Source organism: Nansenia antarctica, assembly GCF_963989245.1.
Source record: "Nansenia antarctica genome assembly, chromosome: 6".
NCBI lineage: Eukaryota > Metazoa > Chordata > Actinopteri > Argentiniformes > Microstomatidae > Nansenia > Nansenia antarctica.
In genome coordinates, this window is record NC_137676.1 from 47,636,722 (window position 1) to 47,663,827 (window position 27,106).

Sequence of the window (27,106 nt, forward strand, 5' to 3'; positions counted from 1 at the left end):
TGTCCGCTTCGGTCGCCCGGCTAGGAATGCGCCTCACAGGGCTTTGTCGCTTGTTGAACATCTTGGGGAAGGCTCAATAGAGTGAAAGGTGATCTAGCAGAGAGTCATGCGTCGGCATTGTTTTTGTATCTAACATATTGACGTCCGCGTTTGATTCAACATAGCTACGTTGATTCATAGCTAGCAGGTTAGCTAGCTAAGTAGATACCTAGCATAAGCTAGCCCTGGCTATAGCTAGCTAGCTAGCTGTGTGGTGTTGGATACATACGACTCTAGAAGGAGATAACCGGAGAGATTGTTGAGTTGAACCCAGTCGGTGTTTGGTGAGGAGAGGTGTGGAGGACGTGGGGGCCGGGAGAGAGAAAACCACGGGGGAGACCAGGTGAGCCAGGGGCGGCCGATGAGTTCGGACCAGGGCGGAGAGCTCCTGGAGGAGGCTGACCCGGGACCGGAGACCCGTGGGGAGGGGGAGACACCGCCTGGGACCGGGGCAGGAGGGTCAGGCGGCATGGTGAGTTGCGGCCTCATGGCTAAGCTAGCTACACAACACCCCCATCCCCACCATGTTCCCAGTCCCATCCCTACCCTCACCGTGACCCGTCGCCTGCCGTGGCCCATGCCCTTCCCTCATAGGGTCATAGGGTCTTTTTACTTGTTGAGAAACTCATAGATTTTCCCAAATAACTGTCAGGTAGTCCTAGTGTAGTAGTGAGTTACCCTGTTTTCTACTGGTAACCAAACCGATTCACACAGTCAAACTTGCTTGAGGTTATTTATAGCGAGCCATATGTTTAGTTGGCTGATTGAATGACATTTTATATTTTTCTATAGCTCCTAGAAAACCGATTCCCGAGATGTTTTGTCATATCGTTTAGTTATCTTATGTTCCCGAGGATTAGGTGTGAGTGGTGGTGCACTGTGCTAGCGACATTATATTCACACAAGCTTAGCTAACAAACGTCAGTCCAGGCAGCTACTTCGGCAGCCATTTAATTAGCCAGCTAGATCATTGAGCAGTGTGCTGAGTAATCATTAGCTGAAGTAATGTGACATACATGGCAGATCATTTAGTCGACTGTCGATGGGACATGGGGGATCATGGACGATGGCAAAGGTTGCAAGCTCATCAGTCAAATCGTGTTTCGACTATTCACCCAAATCAACGTTAGCATTAGCGTAATCGCCAGGCACTGCTAAGTAGGTAACATGCGTTGCAGAAACGACCCGGCCTATGCAGCGAAGTCCCTATCAGCTGACAGGTAGCAGCCTCGGTAGATCTGCCCTGCGAACGTTACCCAGGCAAGAGAGACCATATAAAGTACCTGTCCTTCACTTTGACTGATAGTTTGATGTTAAACCACGGGAATTGATTGGTTTGGAAACCCACTCAATCAGTGTTGACGGTATATTTGACTTACGTTTTTGTAATGCGTTTTGAGAATAGGGTGGATCCTTATGTAATAGGTGGTCTGGATTGAAACGACCCCCAAACATGGTGTGGGTGGCAGTTATGCGATGGTGCGTTGTTTTTGGACTTGTGGTCAAAACGATTCCCGTTGACTTAGTTTTGCAAGGTGTACACATTGTGCCGCTCATCTCTAGTTTTGGTTTGGGTTTGGCGGTAGAGGAAGAGTGTTGCTCTCTCAAAGTCCAGTCATGTGCCCGACTTCCAAGGATGTAGTGGGAGTGAAGCGTGTGTCGAAAAGTTTTTGGTAGACGCAGTTTCAACAACAGGAACTTAAAATCTGCTTTTCAGTTGCTCGTTAAAGACAATTGGTGTCTCATACATTTGACAACAAAAAGCTTAATTTAAATGCTTTTATTTCTTGAGATCAGCGCATCTTTGTCTGATGCAAATCGGTGAACACACCATTGTGCCAGAATGCGACGAACGGCTATGGCTGTGTTCTTGTGCTCTATCTAGCGTATACCAAGTACAGATATAGTAGATGGAGTGAAAGAATGCATTTTGGAACACTGCCCATGTACATGCAGGGTTGTTTTCACCTGACGTAGGCCAGGACAAATCAATAGCTAGCGAAGTCTAATTGCTTTCAAATGGCATACTATCAATACAGATATGTTGGCCTAGTGATGAAATGTTCAATGCATGCTGTTGCCATTTGTTCAAACAAATTGAACACTTTACATGCATGCATGGTTGGTAAATTTGTATCAAAGATCGATAAACGGCTCTCCATTAAATCCTGAAAAAAAGGATATAAAGGAGGATGGTATTATTCCTTTTAGTTTTTACATTCAGAAATGTATGGGAGATAACGAAGGGAGGGTGGCTAGGCCTAGCCTAGAGATGGGATGGCAGCTCTACCGTTCTCTTGCACAATATTGGTGTCGTGTTGAGAGTGATTCCCTTTTTGGGATGGGCAGGCAGTAGGCACTGTATTCGACACCAAGAGGAGAAATTTTACTTTTTCAGATCATCATCGTGTAATATAACTGTAAAGTGTGTGTTCCACCTCTGTTGTTGAAGGTCACCTCCAAGGGTGCCGGTCTGAACCCCAATGCCAAGGTGTGGCAGGAGATCCCGGTGGCTCCCAGTGAGGGTCCTGTTGACAGCACTGAAGGCTCCCAGTGGTCTCAATCTGACATCACTGAGGGTAAGGGAGAGCAGGTTTAACATCAACACCACACATTCTAAAATCAAATTGATCAGATTTGATACCAAAATGCTGCGTTATGATATTATGTGATTCATTAACACTGAATGGTGCTCTCTCAGGCTATACGGATCCCTCCTCTGGGTGCAAATCATATACTGTTGGGTTCACGACCCTGGAGGACAGCAGCTCCTCAGCGACAGCTGAGATTGCTGTGAATGGCTTGGATCCCCCAGACCCGAGCTTTGCCTCCACTGAGTCCTCAACAGGGACCTCTGGTTAGTCGGTCACATCACACACCCACATTGTTTTTGACACAAAGTAACAGGCAAATCACAACCTGATATGCAGTTCAATGACTGACTGTAGTATGTATTGGCTTGCAGTGGAGTCAAAGCTGACAGAGGATCAACCCATCTCTTCTGAGAACCTCCGTGAGTCCCTCAAGAAAGAACTGGAGTTCTACTTCTCTAGGTAAATGTCAACCAAATGATTCAAGATTAGTAGGGCATTAATGCACCTTATTTCACAAGCTTTTAAACTCTTCTGAATGTAAGGATGAAGTTGCCTGGCGACCATTTTTATAATTCCATTTTGATCTGCTGTCTTGGAGGTTGATTGTGACTATCACACTTCACTAGGGATGTCCTGATCCGATATCGATATCGCTGCGATATTGGTCCTGAATGCTGGATCGCAGATCGCACCAGAAAAAATAGGCTTCGATCTGCGTGGCCGATCTGGCGTGTCACTCACGTGATGACAACAGTAGAGTTGGCTAGTTGCTACCTGTTTGTAATGAGTCTGACAATGTCATGATGCTAGCTGGTGAAATCATAAACCATTTGCTTTAGTAATTTTTCGGTTATTTACATAGTCTGGAACAACAGATGGTAAGCTTTCAAATGATGCGTCATACATTGAAATCGGAAAAAAATTCAAGGTGACACGAGTATTTGAATGTTGGTGCACCGAATGGGAATGCGACAGGTGAAAGTGACTGATCAAACAACAACAACAAACGCTGCTAGCGGCTAACAGCGGTACATCGCTACAAACGTCTAACTGCGTTTTTATAACATCACAACATACTGAGAGAACATGGACATGCTAAAAACACATAACTACACAACTAGATGAACACACAGTCCTTGCTTTTGAACACGTCCTAAAACGAGAGTATGTTTACAAGTCATTATCACTTACTGGTAGCCTCCGAAAAACGAGAATAGTTAATCCAATCCACAGATTATAACTGTTTTTTATTATATGGACTGGGTACTTAAAACTTGAGTTTAAAAAAAAGAAAACCAGATATTGTTGACACCCCTTCGATTTCTGGTCTCACCAGCAGCGTCACTGGGCTACACTTTTAAAAAGGGTCCTATAATTGATTTGCCATTTGTAAGAGAAGATAAATAGAAAAAACCTGAAGGCACTAAAACTAGAAAACAGACAGTAACTTTTTTTTCTTTCTACAATGCTGAATGCTGCTGTTTAAATTGTTTTAACCAGTTGGTCACTGAGTACTGCAGAGTACTGTTTTTGTTGCTTGAATAAAGGCTGGCAGTCTTTAATAGCCAACTGTTGTTGTGGACTACTGGGGAAGTATTTGTTATTATTCAGGAGTAAAACAATATACTAATATCGGATCAGTATCGGTATCGCAGATACCTGAAGCCCAGGTATCGGTATCGGTAGTGAAAAAATGGCATCGGGACATCCCTACACTTCACTGTTGCCTGGTAGATCCATATTTGCGGTAAGGTTTCTGAAAGGACACTGATTGGCACAAATCAATTTCCATTCGGGAAAACAGCAGGGACTAAAGTAAATCCCAACTTGAATTCGCTGAGAATAACGATAGTTGGCGGTTTCAAGCATGGACCGCCAGGCAAATGTTTAACCCCTTTTTAGGGTGAATATCGATGGCTGTGGGAGCTTGCAGGTTTCCCCTCTGACCTCCTATGATTGTGTGTGTGCTCTAGGGAGAACCTGTCCAAGGATCTGTACCTGATGTCTCAGATGGACAGTGACCAGTTTGTCCCCGTCTGGACCATCGCTAGCATGGAGGGCATCAAGGTCCTTACTACTGACATGGACCTCATCCTGGATGTGTTGAGATGTAAAAAGCTTTTTTGTTTTGTTTGCTTTTTTTTCTTGGACTTTGAGATGAATGCACCATAAGCACTGAGCTTTTGGTTAAAGATATCTGGAGAGACATTGCCAAAATGTTTCTCTTACATAGAATTTCTATCTTGGATAAATTATACTATTATTTGTGGTCCTCCTGACATTTGTTAGATTGCATGACAAAAATGAGTACATCAAAATTATTTTTTTGCACTATGCAGAGGGTGAGCCATAGTCAGCGCTCCTGGAGCAATTAGGGGTTAGGTGCCTTGCTCAAGGGCATAACGGCAGTGGTAGGCACCTTAGATAAGATGCCAGCAACCCTCCGGTCACCAGCTCATATTGTTCTTGTTTGCCTTCAGCCTCTCCAATGGTACAAGTGGATGAGAAAGGGGAGAAAGTGCGTCCTAATCACAAACGTTGCATCATCATCTTGAGGGAGGTTCCTGAAACAACACCTGTGGAGGTAGGACAAACATGGCTCTCCTGTTAAAACCAATGCCTCTGTAATGCTTACCTGAAATACCTGTTATTGTGTAGTAACTGCTATGAATTACTCTAATGTAGGGATGTAACGGTACACATATTCGTACCGAAATGTTCAACAAACTTGCTCACTCATTCGAGTCGGCATCACCCGAATGTCCATCACAGGTAAAAAAAACAGAGTGAAGTGCGAACCCAGCAATGGCTTTTGATCCGCCTCTCGGCCAAAGCAATAACAAACGCCATAGGTGTTTTTATAGCAGTGGACCATTCTCCGTTGTCGAGAACACATGTTGAAAGTAATTAAGTCTCGTTACGTAGTTCCTTTGTCTGCATTTCAAATCATACCACCAGCCCTTTATGAACATGCACAAACTACTGTTGTCCATGATTTATCCAAGGAATCTGCTACCACTCTCACAACCTATGGCTGGACATCTATCTATCTATCACAGAGTTTACCATCGATGTCTAATGTTCACATGCGTCACCAATGAGACAGTTTATACAGCTATTGGCATGAGCGTAATAGATAGATTTTTTTTGCCCCGCGCATATTGCAATGAATAGTTCGAAGCTAGCGTTAGGTGCGAGGCTGCTCGGTTAACCCATTAGCGGGAACATTATTTGTTTCACAAAATAGGCTGATTTAGTTGACCATGAACATCAGACTATATTACGAATGTTCATTTAAAATACTCGTATACTGAGCACTGGTATAAGAACATGAACCAGAGAACAGCAGTAAATGCAATAACCCACAGTCGTCGCTGATGTTGCATTTTCGATTAGGATACGGGATTAAAGGGACGGGCGCCGGGCGGAGAGAGAGAGAGAGGAGAGTGATTTCCTGAAATCCAAATGTCCAGCGAAATTCGGACCAATCACAAAACTGTTTTGCAAGCGTGTCGCCTTGCGCCGCGCGCCTGTTGAGCGATTCAGTCTCGATTGCAGTGCGAACACAAACGATGAGGTTAATTGCAACATTGTAACATATTGTAACTACTACACCCTAAATCGTAACGAAATGTAGGTCTGAAAGCGGCCTAAATCTAGCTTCAATCTGCTTTTTTTCTGTTCTCCGGTCATAATAACTAATAATCGTTGCGCAGCCTGAATCAAAGTGGACTGAATCAATTAGTGGCGGAGAAAATGTAATCGTGGCTGCTCGCCACGAATCAATGCATATAGAGGAAACACTGTTAACATGAGGGCATGGTGAAATAGCAATTTGGGTGTTCTTAATGGGATCCAGGATCCGATATGATGGATTGTCACACAGGGCTGAGCAAAGCATTGTCAATCATTATTAATAATGAAATGTCTTTTGAAGTAAGATATGACATAATGTTAAAATGTATTTTATAGCAACGGACCATACTCTGTTGTCGAGAACACATGCTGAAAGTAATCAAGCCTTGTTACGTAGTTCTCTCTTGTCCGCATTTCAGCCAGTAAATATCCCTTTATAAACAAGCACAAACTACAGTTGGCCACGACTTAAGCCCAATTTATACCCGCATAACATCTATGGCGTAGCCTACGCCGTAGGCTCACGCGCACCTCTCCAAAAATGTAACTACGCGGCATACCTACACAGACCGTAAGAACTGTGATTGGTCCGCTTGGTAGCACATGATTCCGACATGATTCCGACTCTCTTGTAGGCCTAAATGCGGAAGCCGTGACAGAAATGTCATTTACTTTTTCTGTAATTACCTGTTAATAAAGATTAGAAAAATTATGAGAACCATCTTATTATCTTAGTTTAATGTCATTTCAATGCATTATAGAAATGTTATTTACAACAAGCATAACCCAAAAAATCGCTATTATGCCGCTATGAGTACACCGACCAACGCGATGCAGACCGACCAACGCAGAACTATACATTGGGAGAGCCCTTGCGTAGGCTACGGTGTAGGCGCGTGTAAATTCGATGCATAAGTATAAATTGGGCTTTATCCAAGGCACCTGCTATCGCTGTCACGACCGATGGGTGGACATCTAGGGCCACTGAGTTATTTAACAGTAACTGCGCACTACGTCACAAATTTAACTGTATTATACAAGTACAGTTCAAACACAGTAACCCCCCGTTTATAAAAAATAAAAATGTTTTGTGAATTTTTACCCTGCTGTACCGATAATGTACCGAACTGTGACTTAAAAACCGTGGTACGTACAGAACTGTTACACCCCTACTGTAATGCAACATTTTTATTTATTTTTTTAATACTTTTTTTTATACTTTATTGCAGGACTTTACATTACATTTCACAAGTTCATTTCTAATGCAACATTTGATGTTATATGGTAATTACATATGAATATCTGTTGTGTTATTATACAGGTTAGGAATCAGGAACAATTTTTATTCCACTTGTGTAGTAACACAAACTGCTCAAATTACTATACTAATACAAAGCAAGTATTGTGTGAAAGTATGTTGAGTAACTACAGTATAGGGGAAACCTAACGTTTGACCCCATACCTCACTATTGAAGATACTACACATTTGTCATGCTGTCTTGATTAGTAATTCAAAGGGTGATGAATTTTTTAAATTCTTGTCCACAAATTACTTTTTTTGAGATGTTCTTTTGTTTTACCTTGTTTTTCAGGAAGTGGAGGCCCTCTTTAAAAATGACAACTGTCCCAAAGTGATAAGTGTTGAGTTTGCGCACAACAACAACTGGTACATCACATTCCAATCAGACACAGATGCTCAACAGGTGAGGTTGATGGCCCTCTGTGTGCCAGTGCAGTACTCAGACCACACATCATAATGTATTCAAATCCTCATACTCATTGTTATGTTTTCAGGAAATTATATGAGTTTCTCATTATATTGACACAGGGTACTGTTTGGAATCGCATAGGCCATTTAGTCCAATGTAGCTACGGCATGTCTTATGTTGATTTCTCTACTTTCAGGCGTACCGATACTTGAGAGAGGAAGTGAAAACTTTTCAGGGAAAACCAATCATGGTGAGTGGCATATCCTTTGGTCTATTCTTTTTTTTCTATTTGAAAAAGCACTTCTGACTCATGAACAATTAACAAACTGTATCACCTGACCAAATGTTGTCTTTTTATATGTTTTACCTTTCTGGTTTTCCAGGCAAGGATAAAAGCCATCAACACGTTCTTTGCTAAGAATGGCTACCGTAGCATGGACAACAGCATGTATGCCCAGCAGTCCCAGACACAGTCCCAATACAACTCTCCGCTCTACATGCAGCACGTCTACCCCCAGCAGCAGTACCCTGTCTATGGCATCGTTCCTCCTACCTGGACACCCTCTCCAACACCTTACTTCGAAACTCCTCTGGTGAGGCACAACACGCTATCTTTTAGGGGCACTGATCAGATATCATATGACAAATGAAACCATGCCTTTGTAGAAAAGGTATACAAATGTCTTGAATGTGCACTTGCCCCACCTCTACAGGCACCATTTCCCAACAGTGGCTTTGTCAACGGATTTAGCTCTCCTGGACACTACAAAACTGGCTCCAACTCCCTCAATATCAATCGCCCCTTCAACAGGAACCGGTATGTCATGCTGAATATGTTTTTTTTCTTTCTTAGTTCTGCTTTTATGTGGTGACTATGTTTTGGACTTAGGATTGCCGGTTTGTGAGTGCGGTAAATGGATAAGCCGTAGTGGTATTGTTGACTTTGTACCATTGTTATGTGTTTTGCTGGGTTAATGGCATATTGTTACACACACACATTCACACACACATTATCTATTCCCCTTTGAATTTTGTATCAAAATATGTTAACCATTTTGACCACTCCCGGGTGTTAAATTGCCTCACACCATGTTTTCTTACTGTCCCCACAGTGTCCCCCTCTATTCAAGAAAGAATGTAATAAATGCCTTCAGGTACAACCATTATATACAATCAGCTTCATCGCTACCCCATCTCTTACCATATTACAACGACAAATGACTAAATCCAACTGGGAAAGCCAGATTTTTGCTCTTCATGTACTATTTTGTCAGTGTCTAGGTCAGGGTTTCCGTTAGAAAAAATTGGCGCCAGTCATCGTGTCCGGGAAGATTTCAATTTACCGGACAAACGTGAGATATTCCGGTCATCATATTAAAATATAATATAGCTGTTTGTCGCGGTGATTACTGTTGTGTAGCCTATATATGCCGTTTAATGTCTATTTCTCATCCGATACGATTAGATGCGAGCTATATAATAAATATAATAATATAGGCTTTCATGATTAGGGTTGGGTACCGTTTGGGTTTTATCCGGTACCGGTACCTAACCGATACTTTAAAAACGGTACCGGTACCAAAACGGTACTTAATTCGGTACTTTTGATTTTTTAAAATGACATATATATAATAATAACACGGTCGACAACATTAAACAGCTTTTCACTTTTTTATTGCTGAGGCACAATATATATTAGTTAAATATACACTCAAATTAAAATAAATGAAAATAAAACTCCTGAGCCTTGGGGACTCCATTAAGCTGGGGGTGCCTATCGTTGGTACTGATGTCGAATACGAGTACACACTTGTTCGGCAGCCCCTCAAGGACATCAGAATATTCTTAGAAAAGGGATCTAGTGAAGAGGCCTGCATAGCCCCCAGAACCAAGAAGACCAAGAGGAAATATAACTCTGATAAACTGGAGCCCTGGTCCACCTCGTCAAAATCCAAACTCTGTTGCCGCTCAGCTACTACTACTCCCCTCCCCCTCTCTGGTCCATGATACATGACGATTGATTTTTCAGACACAGTAGTAGGATAAGGACAGTACCCGAATATCAAGAGATCCCCGATCATGTTGTCCACCTCGCAGAGACGCAGCCACACATCCGCACAACGTCATCAACAGACGCGTCGAATCCTGGAGTGCACTGTCCAATCAAAGGCTTGCGTTCGTAAACTCGCTCTGAGAGCGTCGCAGCGCACACTGGGCCCGACGTCATAAGGGGAGCAAGTCATTTGATTGGACAGAAGGCATTCCACGAGTGGTGATCAGAATTCCAGAACGAGTTTACGGAACGCACCCATAAGTCGAGCGTCGCGACGCCAACCCGCTAGCGGAAGTTGCTATTAGCAACCTTCTCGTTATCCTTCCGTACTCGCTGCTTTCACTGAGTGGAAATTTAACAGGCGATGTGACGTCACGAGTCACCAGTTGACACCGGAGCACACATCAGCGAGATAGAAAAGTACCGAAATGAGGCACCGAAATCTCCTTTGCGATTCGGTACGGGTACATACCGAATGTAAAGTAACCGGTACCGATTTTCGGTACCCAACCCTATTCATGATTGTGTCAGCGCTGAACGCGCGCCACACTGGGAACTGAACAGACTGCATCGATCAATGAACGGACTCCACATTACGTTAACTGAAGTCTGTTAAATTGTTTGGGATTAATGTGAGTTTTCTATTTTCTCTTTCCAGTTTTACCCTTTTTTTAATCAATAAAACAACGTCATTTCTATAACCAGGTCTCGCTGGTTGGGAAGGCATTTTGTTTAGCTGCCTGTCAAATCATACTTAATCGGACTCGGGAGTATGACAATGAGGAGAACATAACTGTTTATTGAGAAACAAGGCAGGCTGGGATACGTATATAAAGAAATACCACAATGTCTAGATGTATAACATTTTATTGAAAAGTGCAAGAGGTTACATGTAGGCTTCTGGCGTGACACATAGGCTAGCCTAATTTCCGTTCATATGCCTTATCAGATAGAATAAAACTCTTTGAAAATAAATAGGCTTTAAATGAACATGCAATGCGTATAGGCTAATTTCCGTTCGATGTTATAGCCTAGGCCTATGCCTTTTCTCAGATAGGGGATAGCCTTAAATAAAATAGCCTAGAGTAAAAACTCTGAAAAAAATAAAATAAAATAACAATGGCTGCTCTTATCATTCAGCTACTTATTAGGCCTACGTCGCTTTTTGGCAGCATTGAAGCGTGCAGCTGCGGACTTGAAATCAAAGGTGCAAAGTGTCTCTCGGCAACTTGCAATGCGCATTAGCCGTGTGACCTTGCCCTCCCCAAGGCGACTTCGGTGCGCAGTTTTAATTCGGTTCTGCACACTGGAGACGGGAATCAAGCAGGCTATCTTGGTCAGTGTGGCCCACTCTGGGTACATTTCGCTGAAGTCTCGGATGAGGACTTCGCAGGCTGTTGAGAAACGCAAGCACCCATAACCACGAAGCGCTGTCATGACACCGATGGCATCTCGTTGCACGTTTGTGGCATCGATGACCGGGGCTGTGGCTGGTGCTGAGTCATCATCGCTGGTCATTTCTTGGCCAAAATGACCAATGATGGTCTGGATGGCCGGTTCGGCATATTCTTCAAGCGCTGAGGGGACGGAATGAGTGATAATGAATCATTGAGGAGATAATGTTTCATGAAGTAATTGTTAAGCTTACTTTGTCTTGCCATGTTTACCTCTCGCTCGCTATGGTGCACTTTGAGCTGCAACGTTTGCAGGTTAAAAGCGCTAGCCTATACAAATAAAAGTTATTATTATTATTATGGTGGCCGGGTTGGCAGGGTTGCCAGATGGGCCGGGTTATCGCCGAATGGGCTACTGGGTTTAGCGGTAGTAGACTGGTTAGGCTGTAAATTGTCAATCCCATCTGGCAACCCTGCCGCTAGGCAGACTATTACCGCTGTTTCGCATATAGGCTAGCCTACACATTAGGAGTCATCATCATGCCGGCGTCAAATGATATAATAATAAAAGAAATATATAGCCTATATATTCGTCTTTTTTAAAATAGAAGGAATCAGAATGTGAACTTTAGCGAATTGTATTCAAATTGTGCTTAGAGGGATCTTAACTGCTCCTCCTGAGACATCTTCCGACCCTCACCTCTACGTCTCCTAAAGACACCCGCTTTCCCCTCTACTGTGTCCCTAGAACTTCTATTGCCCCCCTTGTACTGTTTCTCAGTTTCTCCAGTAAAAAAATAAAATAAAATAAATAAAGTTTTAGTAGAAGGCGATAATAGGGAGAAGGTTTTTCCTTCTATCAGTGGCCCCCGGCCCGAGCTAGAGTACTCTTCCTGCAACGAATGGTGGACTGCTGATTCACATGCTTAGTATTCAAATGTATTGATTGTAAGTCGCTTTGGAATAAGGCGTCTGCTAAATGCCAAAAATGTAAATGTAAATGTAGAGGGAATTATTTTCACCGGACATTATGACCGAAGAGGTTTAAATTTGTCGGACTTCAACAAATTTTACCGGACAAAGACCGGTAATTACCGGTTAACGGAAACCCAGGTCTAGGTATATTTCTGATGAACATCCAGGGTTTAAAGTCATTTGCCAAACATAAAGGTCTGCTTACATGCACATTTAAGAGGCTGTTATGTGATCTATTGTCTCAGAAGCACTGTAACATCTAACATGGCTTCCATATAGTGACCCATCCCTACTCCCTCCTTTTATTTGACATTTAACTGCTTCCCCTCGTCCTACCTAATAATTCCATCCCATTTCTGTTCATATTTATCCAATGTTTCATCACAGCTTTCTTTGGTAATGTACCCATATTACCAAAGAAATATCTCATCTAAGAAACGAGGGTGAATTCCTGTGACATCTGTTTCATGTGATCAGTGCATGAAAAAGACTGCTACAGGGGTTTCATTTTGGGCAGCAAAACATTGAAGTGGTAAAGGTTTATTTGGTTATTTGTTAAATCTGTTGACCTGGAGAATGCATCTGGGAATTACTTCCCAAGTTTTACTTCCCAAGTTTGCAAAGTGGTTTAAATTGAAAAAGGATATAATCTTGAGTGTTGCACAATACAGAATATAAATATTCTTCTGATGTGTATTAAAGATATATGGAAGTGTTACCAAATATGAATTGCATATGTATTGTAAGTACAGATCATATTACTTAATTGTACCACCGATACTCAATGTTATGGGAAAAGAGAACCCAGTTTAATAAAACAGTTAGATATAAAGGAGTTAACACTTATGCCTGACAGTTTGAAGGGTATTTGATGACTATTTCTCAGAGCCATCATTTGAGAGAAACACAACACCGGGTTATAAAACACCTGGTTATTAAGTAGGCTAAGAAACACAAGATACATGTATGCAGGGCTTGACGCTTACCTTTTCCCCAGGTAGCACTGTGCTACCATGTTGAAATATTTAGTAGCACACCAAGAATTTCAGTAGCACAATGAAAATTGTGCAATTTTCGTCAACAACGACAACAAATTATCATAATCATAACATATCAAAATGATCATAACCGGCTCTTGGCCGTAATAAAAATGGAGACTCACACAATGTAAAGGGGAAGTAAGAATATTAATTTCAGTTGGCCCACGGTTCGGTATGAACCTCGGTTTTTGGGTCACGGTTCACGGTTCGTGTTTATTTTTATTTTTTAAATGCTACTATTTATTTACAAACTTACTTTATTTTGCTTATACTTATGGAACTTTAACATTTAGACACATTCCAGAATATGACTGGTAAATTGTATCATATAAATATATATAAACAAAACACTTTCAAATGTAAAAAAATTACATAAACACTTTCAAATGTGACGTGTTGTGGATTGGAACTACGGATCATAAGCTTTCAAATGATGTGTCATACATTGAAATCCGAAAAAAGATTAAGTTAGAGTCATTTGAATGTTGTTAGACGTCAGGCACATATAGGGTTAACCTCTTTGTAATGAAACCGGAAGCAGACGCTGCTAGCAGCTAGCGGCTAACAAAACACAGCGCTACGAACTATGAGAGCTGTATCCCATATACCCCTTATGCGCATTTTAAGCGCATATAGGACTCGCGTGAAGCATTTCTGCGACACGCGTTTCTGTTCACTGTTTTCATTCCCTCATCGCTTATACACATAAGTTTGACTGCGCATGACAGTAGTTCAGCTGTCTTTTAGTCGCACTGGTGCGATTGAATGTATTTCCAAGTCGCACAGAAATATATTCACTCGCAAATGCGACCAAAACAGTCGCACTGTCGAGCCCTGCATGTATGCAATGCATGATGTCAAACATGAAGGAACCTTAAGGTCTGTTTTACCACTTGGTGTGTAGGGACGTTCAGAACCAAGTTGAGCAAATGCATTTATACCGTTCCCCTATCAGCAGCACCCCTCTTCCAGGCGCAAGTCTGAAAATCTTCCTTTGGAAGAGTTGCTGCATTATTCCTCTGGATGTGAAAGCAGTGGTCTGAAGATATCATTCCAAAAATGTTCTCACAGGCATATTGTGTGTATGCAATTATTATTAAGTCTCATATTTTAGAAGAGAATGATCGCAAACCTAAGATATTAAACCTACATATAAAGTAAAACACAAGAAATACACTATCACAAGTAATATATTGTCGTTTCTAATGTCTTAGAGTCGAGTAACTTGCACAGATTGTTTGTGTGTAAAATGTGTCGCCCACTTGGAGGGAGAGCTGAGGCTAGGGATGGACGGTTTCCAATTATTGAAACCGAAAAACCGTCAAAGACTAAAACCGGGGTTTTCCGGTTAACCGAAAATGTTAAATAAATAAATAAAAAATAAAAAAACAGCGCCAATTTCAAATAATTGAGCCCTACTGCTACAATACACTCATGTCGAACACCATTAAAACACCGTAAGCACAGTCGCAACACATTTAGGCTACTTAGTTTCACAAATATAAGTGGAAAGGCAGACTTTTGTAAGCTACACCATACATGAAAACACATGAACACTTAACACACCAGCTCCGCTGATCCAGGGTGCACGCCTGCATGGAAGATCATCTCTTGGAACAGCGTCTTCATTGAATGAACTGCTTTCTCAATATCTTGGTTCTTAGACAAAGTTTCAGCTGCTGCTCAATGTATTTAAATATTTGAATACTGCTCAATAATCACTGAAATATTAGACTTCGAATTATGCAGTGAACATACTTAAAGCTTTTCATAAAAACCACATGCCGCGAGACTGACTTGTCCTGAACTGTCGTAAGTCAATCAACAAAGAATGCCCCATCAAAATAAAAGTGCCCATGGTAGAGCTGTCAAAATAGAGCTTTCAAAATAAATGTACTAATACAGATAGAGATAAATACAGAACTACCTTTGCGTCACTAAGTGACCGCGTATCTTCTGAGACATGCGTTCTGTCATCACTTTCAGTAGCGCCTTCACACACAGTGGCGCTGTGCACAAACACTCTTGATCCGTATAGCTCTTGTTTTATTATATTGTGGTTTAGTAAATACTGCACTTGGAGTTACATTCAATGCATGATTTGTGCTATAGAACATAAATAAAGTTTGATTGATTGATTGATATCAAATCAAATCACATTTTATTTCTATAGCGCATTTCTCACAAAAGTGACCCAATGCGCTTTACAGAGAGCAGCGAAAATGATCTTATTAAATGTAAGCGAGTAATTGTAAAAAACCTTTCCTATCTACCAATAACTGAAGGCAACTATCTTTCCCATAGAGTGATTCGTTACCCTTAAATATAATCCCAATTAGATATTAATCCTCAGTTATTCTTCACAACTGACCAAACCTCTCACTCATTGCGCGGCAGATTCAGACTGTATCATTGTTATTTTCACACACGACAAACATGTGACATGTTCCAGTTTTATTCTTTGAACAACATAGAATATACAATAGAATAGAAAACGTTCGCGCTCGTTCACGCTAGCCATTGTTTTTTTTCTCCTCACTCTCTGCTCTGAAGAGAAGCTGTCACGTGACCCGTCTTTTTAGACATGTCATTTATTTGACAAGTTATAACAAAGTTATAGTGTTTACAAAATCACTTTTATAGCATCTTCAACCACACACTCTTGTACACACTCTAGGCATGTATTATATAGCAATCTCTGATATTTTGATAAAATGTAAAAAAAAATAAAAAATAAATAAAGCGGTTTCAGACGGTTTTGATAAAAAAACGTTTCTATTTTTATAAACCCCGGTTTTCGGTATAACCGAAAAACCGTCCATCCCTAGCTGAGGCTTCACCACTTCCGGGAAGCATGCGGTTTTATGACTGCATCTCAAGATCTTTAGCCAAGTAATCCTTTGTTTTAGAGTCTTGTCCCATATTCCCTGGCAGGGGAAGCTGTTGGAGGTAGAAATTGAAGAACGAGCTCATTGTAATGCATGGAATTGAGGAATAGTATCAAACGTGTTTCATATCGTTCCTCATTCCATTCATTACAATGAGATTACAGTCATCAGATTAAATGTTTTCCTCCACGAGCATCCATTGTTCCCTGGGTATGCTGATTACATCTGGTGATGGTTAATCAGATACAGCTAAATGGTAGTCTATCCTGGCTTTTGAAACCTCAATGAAATCTTCATCAGTGGGCTGGTTATATGGCAGGAAGACAAGGGAATGTTTGAATCCCCACCTTACCAACACGCTTTGACACTGCATGTTTTTTGTCATGCTCAGGGGTGTAGTGCCATTTTTAGTTTTTTTGTTAGTGCCTGTGTGCGCCACATTTTGTTATGCATGTCCCTAATATTGACCAAAGACATGAACCTCCACACCTGTCCAATGAGTGCTAAAATCTGAGATCTGAAGGTCTGAGACAGGGTGAACAAACCAGGCAAATAAGTTGGAGTAATGAAGAGCAGCTGAAATAAATATCAATATCATCTCTTGTGTATGGAAAAGTCTCCCATTCCCATTAAGATTCAGTCCATTATTCATTAAGATTTTACTTGTTATGAGACTAGCACTAACTATTACAAACGGAATTACAGTGGGGTGCGAAAATGTGGGCACCCCTGGTTTAAATGTCTGGGCCTAAATCAAACCTGGACACTAAATGCTACAAAGTTAAACATGACACTTTTTTGCTAATTTTAAAGCAATGTTTCTTTTTATTTTCATTTTTCAAAAGTGTGCAAAAGTTTGGGGAACCCTTGTTGATTATTCTTTGTTACCTTTTGAGAAGATTACTAAGGCCCAGACCAAGGTGATTTACTTGTTAGGGCTTCAATGAGTCAGGTGAATATAATTCCAGGGTTGAACTATATATTCTGAAGTAACTCCATGCCTTCTAAAGTATCCGACTGCGGTGGCTGTTTTGTCTGGTGTTAAAAACCATGGGTTTCTCTAAACAGTTATCCAAAGATGTCAGAATCAAGATGGTTCACTTCCACCATCAAGGAGAAGGCTACAAAAAACGTTTCAAACTACCCATTTCCACTGTCAGAAACATCAGAAAATTGAGTCACGGCAAGATCTGGAAGACCAAGAAATATTTAAGATAGAATGGCCTGAGATCTGGTGAGAAAAGCGCAGAAGAACCCACACACAATACAGCGTGCCCCACAACACACAACCCACACACACAATACAACAAAGACCTACATGGCAGAGTTGCCAGAAAGAAGCCTTTCCCATGACCTCAACACAAAATTAAGCACCTGAAGTATGCAAAAGAAAACCTTGAAAAACCTGAAGCCTATTGGCACAATGTGCTTTGGACTGACGAATCTGAACTTTTTGGCCACAACCAAAGAAGGTATGTTTGGAGAAAAAAGGATGAAGCATTTGTAGAGAAGAACACCTTGCCAGCTGTTAAGCATGGAGGTGGATCCATTATGCTTTGGGCTTGTGTAGCAGCTGGGGGCACAGGCAATATTGTGCGGGTGGAAGGAAGAATGGATTTCAGAAAATATGAAGACATTCTAGAGGCTAATGTTCGAAGTTTAATCCAGAAATTTAAGTTGAGAGGTTGGGTATTCCAGCAAGACAATGACCCGAAGCATACCTCAAAATCTACCATGAAGTACCTCCAGGAAAGCCGGATGACTGTTTTGGAATGGCCATCACAGTCCCCAACTTGAATATTATTGAAAGTCTGTGGAGAGATCTCATACATGCGCATGGAAGAAGGTTGAAGAATATTTCTTAGCTAGAGGTGTTGTGCCAGGAAGAATGGGGAAAATTAAAAGAAAAATTGAAAGACTCTTAACTGGTACAGGAAGCATTTGCAAGCTGTTATAGTTGCCTGAGGAGTTAAAGTACTAGCCGACAGGGTTCCCAAACTTTTGCTCACAGCCTTTTTCTTGTTTTATTCTTTTGAAACTGTAAATATAGTAAGTAAAGTAAATATGTTTTAATAATGAATTTAAAATAATGCTTTTAAATTTAATAATGCTTTAAAATGTGATTTAATGTTTAACTTCGTACCATTTAGAAGTTAGGTTTGCTTCTTTTCACTTGGATATTAATTGTAAAAAGCATTTGGACTAGGGATGCCCACATTTTTGCACCTCACTATGACCGTTCTTGTTAATGATTTAATGAGCAATTAGCTCCAGTGGATTTAACTAGTAGCATCAACAAGACGGCTACCCAACATTGTTGGATCTCATAACCATGTATAGGGCCAGATGATACTTTATTTAAGTCTAATGTCCGCTGCTTTGACAAGCCATTACACAGGAATCAAAAAGGAAGTGCCCGTCTTTTTTGCATTTAGGAGCTTTTATTTGATGAAGGCACTGCATGCTATTACCTAGTTCTAGTGATGTCAAGTATTGCTGCTCTAACCCAGAAGCCTTGAAACAGATACATTCTGGATATATGGTCATCATGTCCTCTCTCCTCCAACAGGAACCATGTGAAGCCTCAGGTGAGGGCAGGTGAAGGCGCCCCTGCATCTGTGACCCCTGTCCCCCTGGAGAGTCTGACTGGCCTGCGCAGCCCCCAGCCACCCAGCATCACTGGCCCTGTGCAGGCCCCCACTGACCTGAACTCGACCTTCCCCCACCTCTCCTCCTCAGACCCAAATGATGATGGAAGCATGGCCGGACGTGGAAGGTAAGTGTTGCTGATGTTAACGAAATTATCTCGGAAAAGAAATGAGACTGGGGTACATTTTATTCTTGTATGTGGGAATTCTTCGGGGTCATGTCAGACCTGATGATGAGATCTTGATGCGCATAGAGGGAATACAGGCTCTGGAGTGATTGGCTCTGGGTCTTCTCCTCTCCCCACCCTTTCTCCTCCTATACCTCTTCTTCTCCTCTCCCCTAAGCTATGATCCTCCACTCCTGTCCCAATGAGCGTTATGATTATGAGATCTGAGTGTCTGAGAGGGGGATGTACAGGGTAGGCAGCGCTGAGTGCTTGTCTGCATTGTCCCTAAATAACTCCCCTGTCTTGCGTTCCAGAAGGAGTACATACAGAGGCACGCGTAGGAGGCGAGAGGATGAACGGATTTCGGTACCTATTCCACTGTAGTACATACTGTAGCCTTTTTGGATCAGATTATCAACCTTGTCTTGACTGTCTTGTTGGTTCTTCTACAGAGGCCTGTACCTCTTGCAGAGGTCAAGGTGCCACCCCCCAAGTTTGACCTAGCAGCTACCAATTTCCCCCCACTGCCCGGCTGTGTGGTCAGTACGCAGGGAGAGCCAGTGCTGGAGAACCGAATGTCAGACGTAGTGCGCGGTTTGAACAGAGACAAGGTAAGGCTGATCTCCTCATTTTGTAGATTGACCCTTTTTCAGCACCGTCTCATGCTTTAAACACTTGTGTCCTCCTACTCACACACCCTACAGACAACGGAACAAGCCAACAAGGAAGCCACTGTGAGTGCAGGCCCAGTCCCAGAGGAGGCAGTGGTCGTCTCTAGTCCTACTCAGCCTGCAGGAAAACCTGCTGCACACCCCCTCGTACCTCCTGCCCCCAGGTAAAGGAACCTATGGACTACATGGCTCCAGAGTGCAACCATTTGACTTGGCTGTGCGAGTAAAAAAAAGTTGTTTGCATCAGGTGTGAGTTGTGAAAACTATCTTAGAGTACTGGCGTATATTTTATTCTTGTATGTGGGAATTCTTCTGGGTCATCTCAGACCTGATGATGAGATCTTAATGCGCATAGAGGGAATACAGGCTCTGGGTCTTCTCCTCTCCCCACCCTCTCTATCTCCTCCTATACCTCTTCTTCTCCTCTCCCCTAAGCTATGATCCTCCACTCCTGTCCCAATGAGCGTTATGATTATGAGATCTGAGGGTATGAGACTGATCTACATTGGTCTACATAATGTTTTTATACTGCAACATATTTGATATTCATTCAGCTCTCTCATTGTCATTGTGTTCTAATAGCAACCATATAGCCTATGAGTGATGCTACGCATGACATTATACATTCAACTGTTTACCAGACCTAAGCCAAAACTGTTGCTCATTTCCCTGTCAAGTCACTTTTAGAATCGCTGCTATTCTAAAACTATTGTCTGGTAGTGAATGTCAGGTTTATATGAAGAGGTCATATATTATCTGCTGATAAATTATTTGCTATATTGATGTTGGAAAAGGAAAACTGCAGACTGACCAATGGTGTGTTGCAAGTTAATTTGTAGACAATCCTAAACTGTGTGTTTAAAAGCCAAATTAGGGGGCAAGCCCACACAGTTTTTGGCAGGCATGTTGTGAGGCCACACCCTCACAACAATTTTGATGCCAAAATTGCAGAAGGGGACACTATAGCAACACATAACTTTTGAACCATTTGTCCTAGAGAAAAATGAACACTGCCTCCTCGAGACGAACAAGTCCCCCAAATGAAAGAAAATTACGGTGCAACATGGAAATGAATCAACATGATAATTAATGAAATATGCAAATGAGGCTGTCTGCCATATTTCTGCAAATTAATGTTAACTTTGTGAGCCTCAAAACAGTAGTATGACAGTTGTGTACCAAATTCCAACATAATCGGATGAAAAACATGGCTGCCACATGGCACTCTATTCTGCATTTTCAGCCATTTTAAAATACACTGCTCAAAGAAATTAAGGGAACACTTCAAGGATATGCCTCTCCAGACCATCACTGATGGCACTGATGGCATGCCAAACCTGTCAAAAGCCCGATTTCCCCCCTTCCGACCAAGGACGGCAAACGCCCAATTATCGGATGGCTCTAAAGATTATCCTACAAGATTATCCTGTGGTTTGAGTTGTGTTAAGAGTCAATTTCTCTCAACAATCTGGTCGGGGCAGACGATCGTAAATATTAAACGTGTTCATGTCCTCTTGTGTGTGGGCAACTCCCGAGTCTGATTGTGACGTGGAATAGAATGTAGCCAATCAAGAAGCGAGCTGACTGATGTGTCTTCTTCTTTTCGTTCTTCTGCACTTTATTTGCACTGTCGCACATGGCTGCCTTGTACAGGTCAGTCAGGGTACTACTACTCTGATCACAAACACAAGGTGCTTAAGCTTTTGGATTTAATTAATAACTGGTCGAACCTAAATTTGGCAGCAATAACCTCAAGCAAGCGCTTCTGGTAGGAGTAGAGGAATTTTGGACCATTCTTCCAGAACTGCGGTGTCTTATGAGTTTTTAGCGTGTCCATGTTCTCTCAGCATGCTGTGATGTTGTTATAAAAACGCAGTTAGACGTTCCTAGCGATGTACCACTGTTAGCCGCTAGCTGTTAGCAGCGTTTGTTGTGGTTTGAGCAGTCACTTTTCTCCTGTCGCATTCCCATTCAGTGCACCAACATTCAAATACTCGTGTCTTTTTTTCGGATGTATGACGCATCATTTGAAAGCTTACCATCTGTAGTTTCAGACTATGTAAATAACCGAAAAATTACGTAAGCAAATGGTTTATGATTTCACCAGCTGGCATCATGACATTGTCAGACTCATTACACACAGGTAGCTACTAGCCAACTCTCATGCATTTGACCACTGACTACTACTGTTGTCATCACGTGACACGCCAGATCGCGAGCCCCAGGTCGTAGCCAATTTTTTTCGTGGTGCGATCCGTAGCGTTCAGGACCAATATCGCAGCGATATCAATATCGGATTGGGACATCCCTAGCAGGCACCATGCCTATACAATGTTTTAATGTATGGTAGACTCATGAACAGAGATATTAGCCAGTTCCAATGATTCCTTCAAGCCTTTAGCTGTTACTCCAGGGTTCTTTTTTTACCTCATTGAGCATTCTGCGTTGTGCCTTTTTGGAGTCATCTTGGCTGGGCCCCACTTCTAGGGAGAGTAGCCACAGTACTAAATCGACAATTTGTCTGTGGACTAATGAATATCTAAACTCTTTGAGATTACTTTAACCCTTTCCAGCTTTATGCAAATCAACAATGCTTGATCATCAGTCTTCTGAGATCTCTTTTTTGGCCAGGCATGGCTCACATCAGCAGACGCTTCTTGTGAATAGCGAACTCAAAATGTTTGAGTGTTTATCAAGTTTCATTAATTGTGTTTGTTCATTATTGTAACTTGATGAAGATCAGACTATATACAAATGTATACATAAATGCAGATAATTCCAAAAGGTTCACTTGCTTTTTCTTGCCACTGTGTGTATGTATAGGCGATGTAGCATGTAATGCATTTCTGCATGTGTTTAAGACCATTGTAACGAGAATAGGAATATTTAGCACGCACAGCATAAGCTGTCTCTGAATGCAATGGCAAGTTAATTTCTAAGGTGATTAGCCTACACGTTTTTTGTATTGCGCGACAATATTTTGGTGCGACCAAATCATGTGCTGGTGCCACAAAATGAAAGGGGAACAGAAGCCTATGGCGCTTTTCCGTTGAGCAGACCGGTACGGCTCGGAACGGCACGCATTTGAAAGTACAGTATGGTACGGGTAGGATACGCTTCTCCATTATACACAACAGACCTGGAGCGAGCGGGGACAGTAGGAGGAGTTAAGTGTCATAAGAGCACTTCACTTGAAGTGCCACTATACAGCTCAACAAGGGTAAATGCGATAAGAATTATGTCAAAATGCAGCACTATCATGCACAGATCAGCCTTAAAATATGTAACGTTAGATATATAACGTTAGACAGGGAGCGATGCATTTCTACGGAAAGGCTGTGCTTGACACTTCCATTGGACTGACGTCGGGGCTCATACAATCTCCGCGTTTGTTATAGATACGAGTGCGCCGGTGTCTTGCTGGTAGTCAAATATATTTATTTATACAGCATATGGATGTTACGTGCCTGTTACTTGCCGCTTTCAGTTCTAGTAGATCTAGTAGTTCTAGTTAGATCGCGCAACCAGGGAATCGCCGACATGTGTGAAAGGGAGCAACACGGAAATCTACCATAATAGCGATTTCTTTGTTATGCTTGTTGTAAATAAAAGTTCTATGATGCATTGAAATTACATTAAACTAAGATAATACGATGATACGTTTTCCGAGAGCGAAATCTGTTGTGGTATTTAAAAATGGCGGTTAGCGGTGAACTCTATGAACATGGGATGACGATGTTGTGACCAATCAACGGTCTGCAGCGCCACACGTCACACGCAGCCTGGCAAAAAGTACCTTTCGCTACAGCTTCCGAAGCGTAGCTAAATCGGCCCGGCTCGTTTGGCAGTGGAGAAAGCAAAACAAACCGGGCTCACGCGTTACTGTACGGTAGTGGAAATTGACATTAGTGTGGAGCCATGGACTAGTACTAGTATTGCCTTTTGTACTATTTCCTGTTTTCCTTTACACAGTGTAACCCATCAGGAGAAGAAGGTGGAGAGGGCAGAGCCCCCTGTCCCCAAAGTGACACCACCAACCCCTGCTCCAACTGCAGCCAACCCACCGCCTCCCACACAGCCTGTGCCTGGACCCAAGCCTCAACCCAGCACAGTGTCAACACCAGCCACCCCGAGCACACCAATGCCCACCACCCCCACACCTGTACTGGTATGGATCCTTGATCTAATCTAGTTGTTTACTGATAATTGTTTTAATACAATGACACATTGTTGATTTAAGTCTAACTTTAAGAATGACTATATTGTAACTATCTATTAGTTCCTTATCCATTGTTACTCTTCTTTCATTGTTGTCTTGTTATTGCTCCCCAGGAGCCTCGCAAGCTTAGTTATGCAGAGGTGTGCCAGCGACCACCCAAGGACCCCCCTCCTCCGGCCCCTGCCCCGGCCTCTGGCAGTGTGGCAACACAACCACTGCGTGAGCTGCGCGTCAACAAGGCGGAGGAGCCGGGCTCCAGCAGCAGCCCTGGTGACAGGCAGGAGAAGGCCCAGGAGAAAGAGGGGGGCTGGGAGTGCAAAGAGAGCCGACCAACACGTGACGCCCAGGGGTACTACCGCAACAACGGACCCCCCAGGCAAGGCTCTGGTGGCCTCAAGTTCCGTGAACAGAGGCGCGGCCCTGCTCCAGCTCGACGCAGCTCTCCCCAAGGAGGCCCCAGACACACTGGCAAAGAGCAGAATATCCCCCCAGTATCGCCAAAGTAAAACTTAATATGAATGGGGGGAAACGTGTATGAATATATACATGGTTATCTATATATGTATATATATATATCTATATCTATAGATATAGATATATATCTATAGATATAGATATATATATATATAAATATATAATAATTAAAAAAAGAATTACATATAAAAGCAACAACCTTAATGGTAGCCACCTCTCCTGCCTGGAACATGTCCAAAGACCGGTGTTTGAAATGACAATAATGAAATGGAGCCTGGGGACATAAAGGAAAATGGGCAAAAAAAAAAAAAACATCTTCAGAAGTGTGAACTTTCAGAGTGATTGAAAAGGAAAATCTCATTTAGGCCTCTAGAAAATTCCTTGCAGAATTTAAGTCATTGTGATTTATACAGAGGCTATTTCCTTTGATCTCTGCTGAGGAGAGGTGGGACACTGGGCCTTGTAAAGGCCTTCTACCTTTTGATTTTAAAGAATATATGTTGGTCTGCAAGGAACGTATGCACTAAGAAGAAAAGAACATGCATATGTCATGTACATATACAAAGATATCACTAACACTCAATGAGACATCTTTTTTTCTTTTCTTGTGCTCTTATGTTTGCAAGAATGACTGAAGGGTTAATTAAAATGTCTGTTTATGCATTGATTGTGAAGCAAACGGGTTGGAGTGCTACAGTTTGCTGTTGCACTGAATTTCATGAAATGGCTAATTCTGATTATAAATGCATTCAGAATCAATGTCCTGAATTGTCCTGTTAGATTCATTTTTAAATAAGGTATATTCATGAAGTACATTCATGATTAAAATTTGAGCCTGGTTAATGATTGACTCAAATATGTATCAATAAGAAGTCCAAAATATTGGTGATTTAAGCCACAGTTATTCCTGTGGTTTGCAGAAGGGTGGTTTTGTTTCAAGCTGAGATCCACTCGGGGTTACTGGCCTGTTAGCCAAGAGCACAGCCTGGTCCAAAGCTGTTTTTAAGTTTTCATCTCTGATATCTTCTTTCCTGATATGTCTGGATTTCCCCCTCCTTATGGATTCAGAACATACTAATGCTGATAATCAGTCAGGCTCTCTGTTTACAACATTGCTGTTCACAGTGGGATTGTTGTTGTTTTCCCAGAGAATAGGAAATCTTGATGCAGTCAGATGTGACTGTGCTTAGGTTTATGAGCTTGTTGGTCTTCACAAGATCTGGTTTCTCTCCACATCAATGCAGGATATCCAGGTTTTAATAAAAAATTATGTGAGCGTAATGTTATGAGGGTATAGTATTAGAAGTAGGCTGAAGAGTGGTGTTAGCTGAGAGATTGATAGCTACATATATTTGGCAGCCAAGTAAGGGGTTAACAATATGAGACCATTTCCATGTGCTATGTGCCAGGTGCCTATGATCCTAGTTGACTTGATAGGGTAAAGCTTTGAGTTTAATCAGCAAGGTCGGCAAAGTAATGTAGTCTTTGGGGGAACTTTGGCCCAGTTAAACTGGACTTGAAAACTGTAGAGGTTTAGTTGCCTATGCTATATCGTATTAACCGTTCACTAGAGATGTGTGTGGGAGAATGCAATTGTTATAGTGCTGAACTTTCAGATAGGCATTTGTCAAAAACAGGTATCCACCACAGATTGTTTTGTGCTTTTAGGGTGAGTTTGCTGTTTAATTTGAAAAACAAGACAGAGATTGATTTAGTATTGCAGTTTGACTCACTGTATGTATTGGTTTTTAATTTGTATTTATTTTAATCCTACTGTGCAACGCTTTTTCCAATCTTGGTAGGCTGGTTTCCCCAAAGTTGTGTGTGAAATCGCATTGGCAAAGAATCACGCATATGACACATTTGTATATTGTTCGAGATTTCAACTGAGAGAATACTTAATGCATTGACTTTGGATTTAGTAATGCAGTAAAATTAGTAACCGGTCACTGGGGCTGTTTTTTTCTTCCATTAATGAGTATGAGCAGCTAGTGATCTAGTGTAATGAAATAAATGCACTAACTTGTTTAAAAAAATAATAATCTTACTGTTAAGTAATGTGAAATCATTCTAGAAGCATATGGTAATGATATTGATGTCACAGGCTTGCGAAAATCTACAGGAATAGCATTTTTCTCCATAATGTTTGGGTTATTTTCTGTTAATTTTGGGTTGGGGTGGCAAAAGAGGAAAATGGCAATGGATTGATTAAGTGTTTGAGACACTAAATGCTAGAACTCTGTTTGAAATGTCACCAAAAAAATAAATTATTTTGATTTGGCTTTTGAGTTCATTGGAGTGTTTTGTGTGTGTATGCGCATTCACAGTTATGTATACGCGGTCAGTTACAATGCAACATATTTACAGCTGAACAAAAAAATATCTCTAGAATAGTGTCAGGCAGGCAGATCAGAGCATTGTATTTTGTGGTTTTGTATGGAAAACACCACTGAGAAATAATAAGGTGCATACAGACAGTAAGAGATTGCAATCATTGACTGCCGTCACTGAAGATATGTTTTCTTGACGTGCAGCTGCATCCCCATAAGCCATGACCAGTAGAGGGATGACTATATTTGGAGAAGACGCATATGGTATG

General features: G+C 41.7%; 1 protein-coding gene across 1 annotated transcript; it reads left to right on the forward strand.

The window, feature by feature from the left end:
- Positions 1–26,788, forward strand: larp4aa (La ribonucleoprotein 4Aa). The gene is made up of 16 exons (XM_080533719.1): positions 1–511; positions 2,492–2,618; positions 2,741–2,896; positions 3,005–3,092; positions 4,607–4,743; positions 5,114–5,217; positions 7,862–7,972; positions 8,175–8,228; positions 8,362–8,571; positions 8,692–8,795; positions 18,898–19,104; positions 19,458–19,509; positions 19,596–19,754; positions 19,848–19,978; positions 23,787–23,982; positions 24,147–26,788. Exons 1-16 carry the CDS (start codon positions 401–403, stop codon positions 24,537–24,539), a joined length of 2,340 nt encoding a protein of 779 aa, XP_080389845.1. The 5' UTR covers positions 1–400; the 3' UTR covers positions 24,540–26,788.
- The last annotated feature ends 318 nt before the right edge of the window (positions 26,789–27,106 follow it).

What these genes read in the sequence shown, in the direction of transcription:
- larp4aa (XM_080533719.1), top strand. Translation starts at nt 401, where the DNA reads ATGAGTTCGGACCAGGGCGGAGAGCTCCTGGAGGAGGCTGACCCGGGA. An exon ending in CGCCCCTTCAACAGGAACCG is followed by an intron (nt 8,796 to 18,897) that starts GTATGTCATGCT and finishes CTCCTCCAACAG; the next exon opens with GAACCATGTGAAGCCTCAGG. An exon ending in GCGGTTTGAACAGAGACAAG is followed by an intron (nt 19,755 to 19,847) that starts GTAAGGCTGATC and finishes CACACCCTACAG; the next exon opens with ACAACGGAACAAGCCAACAA.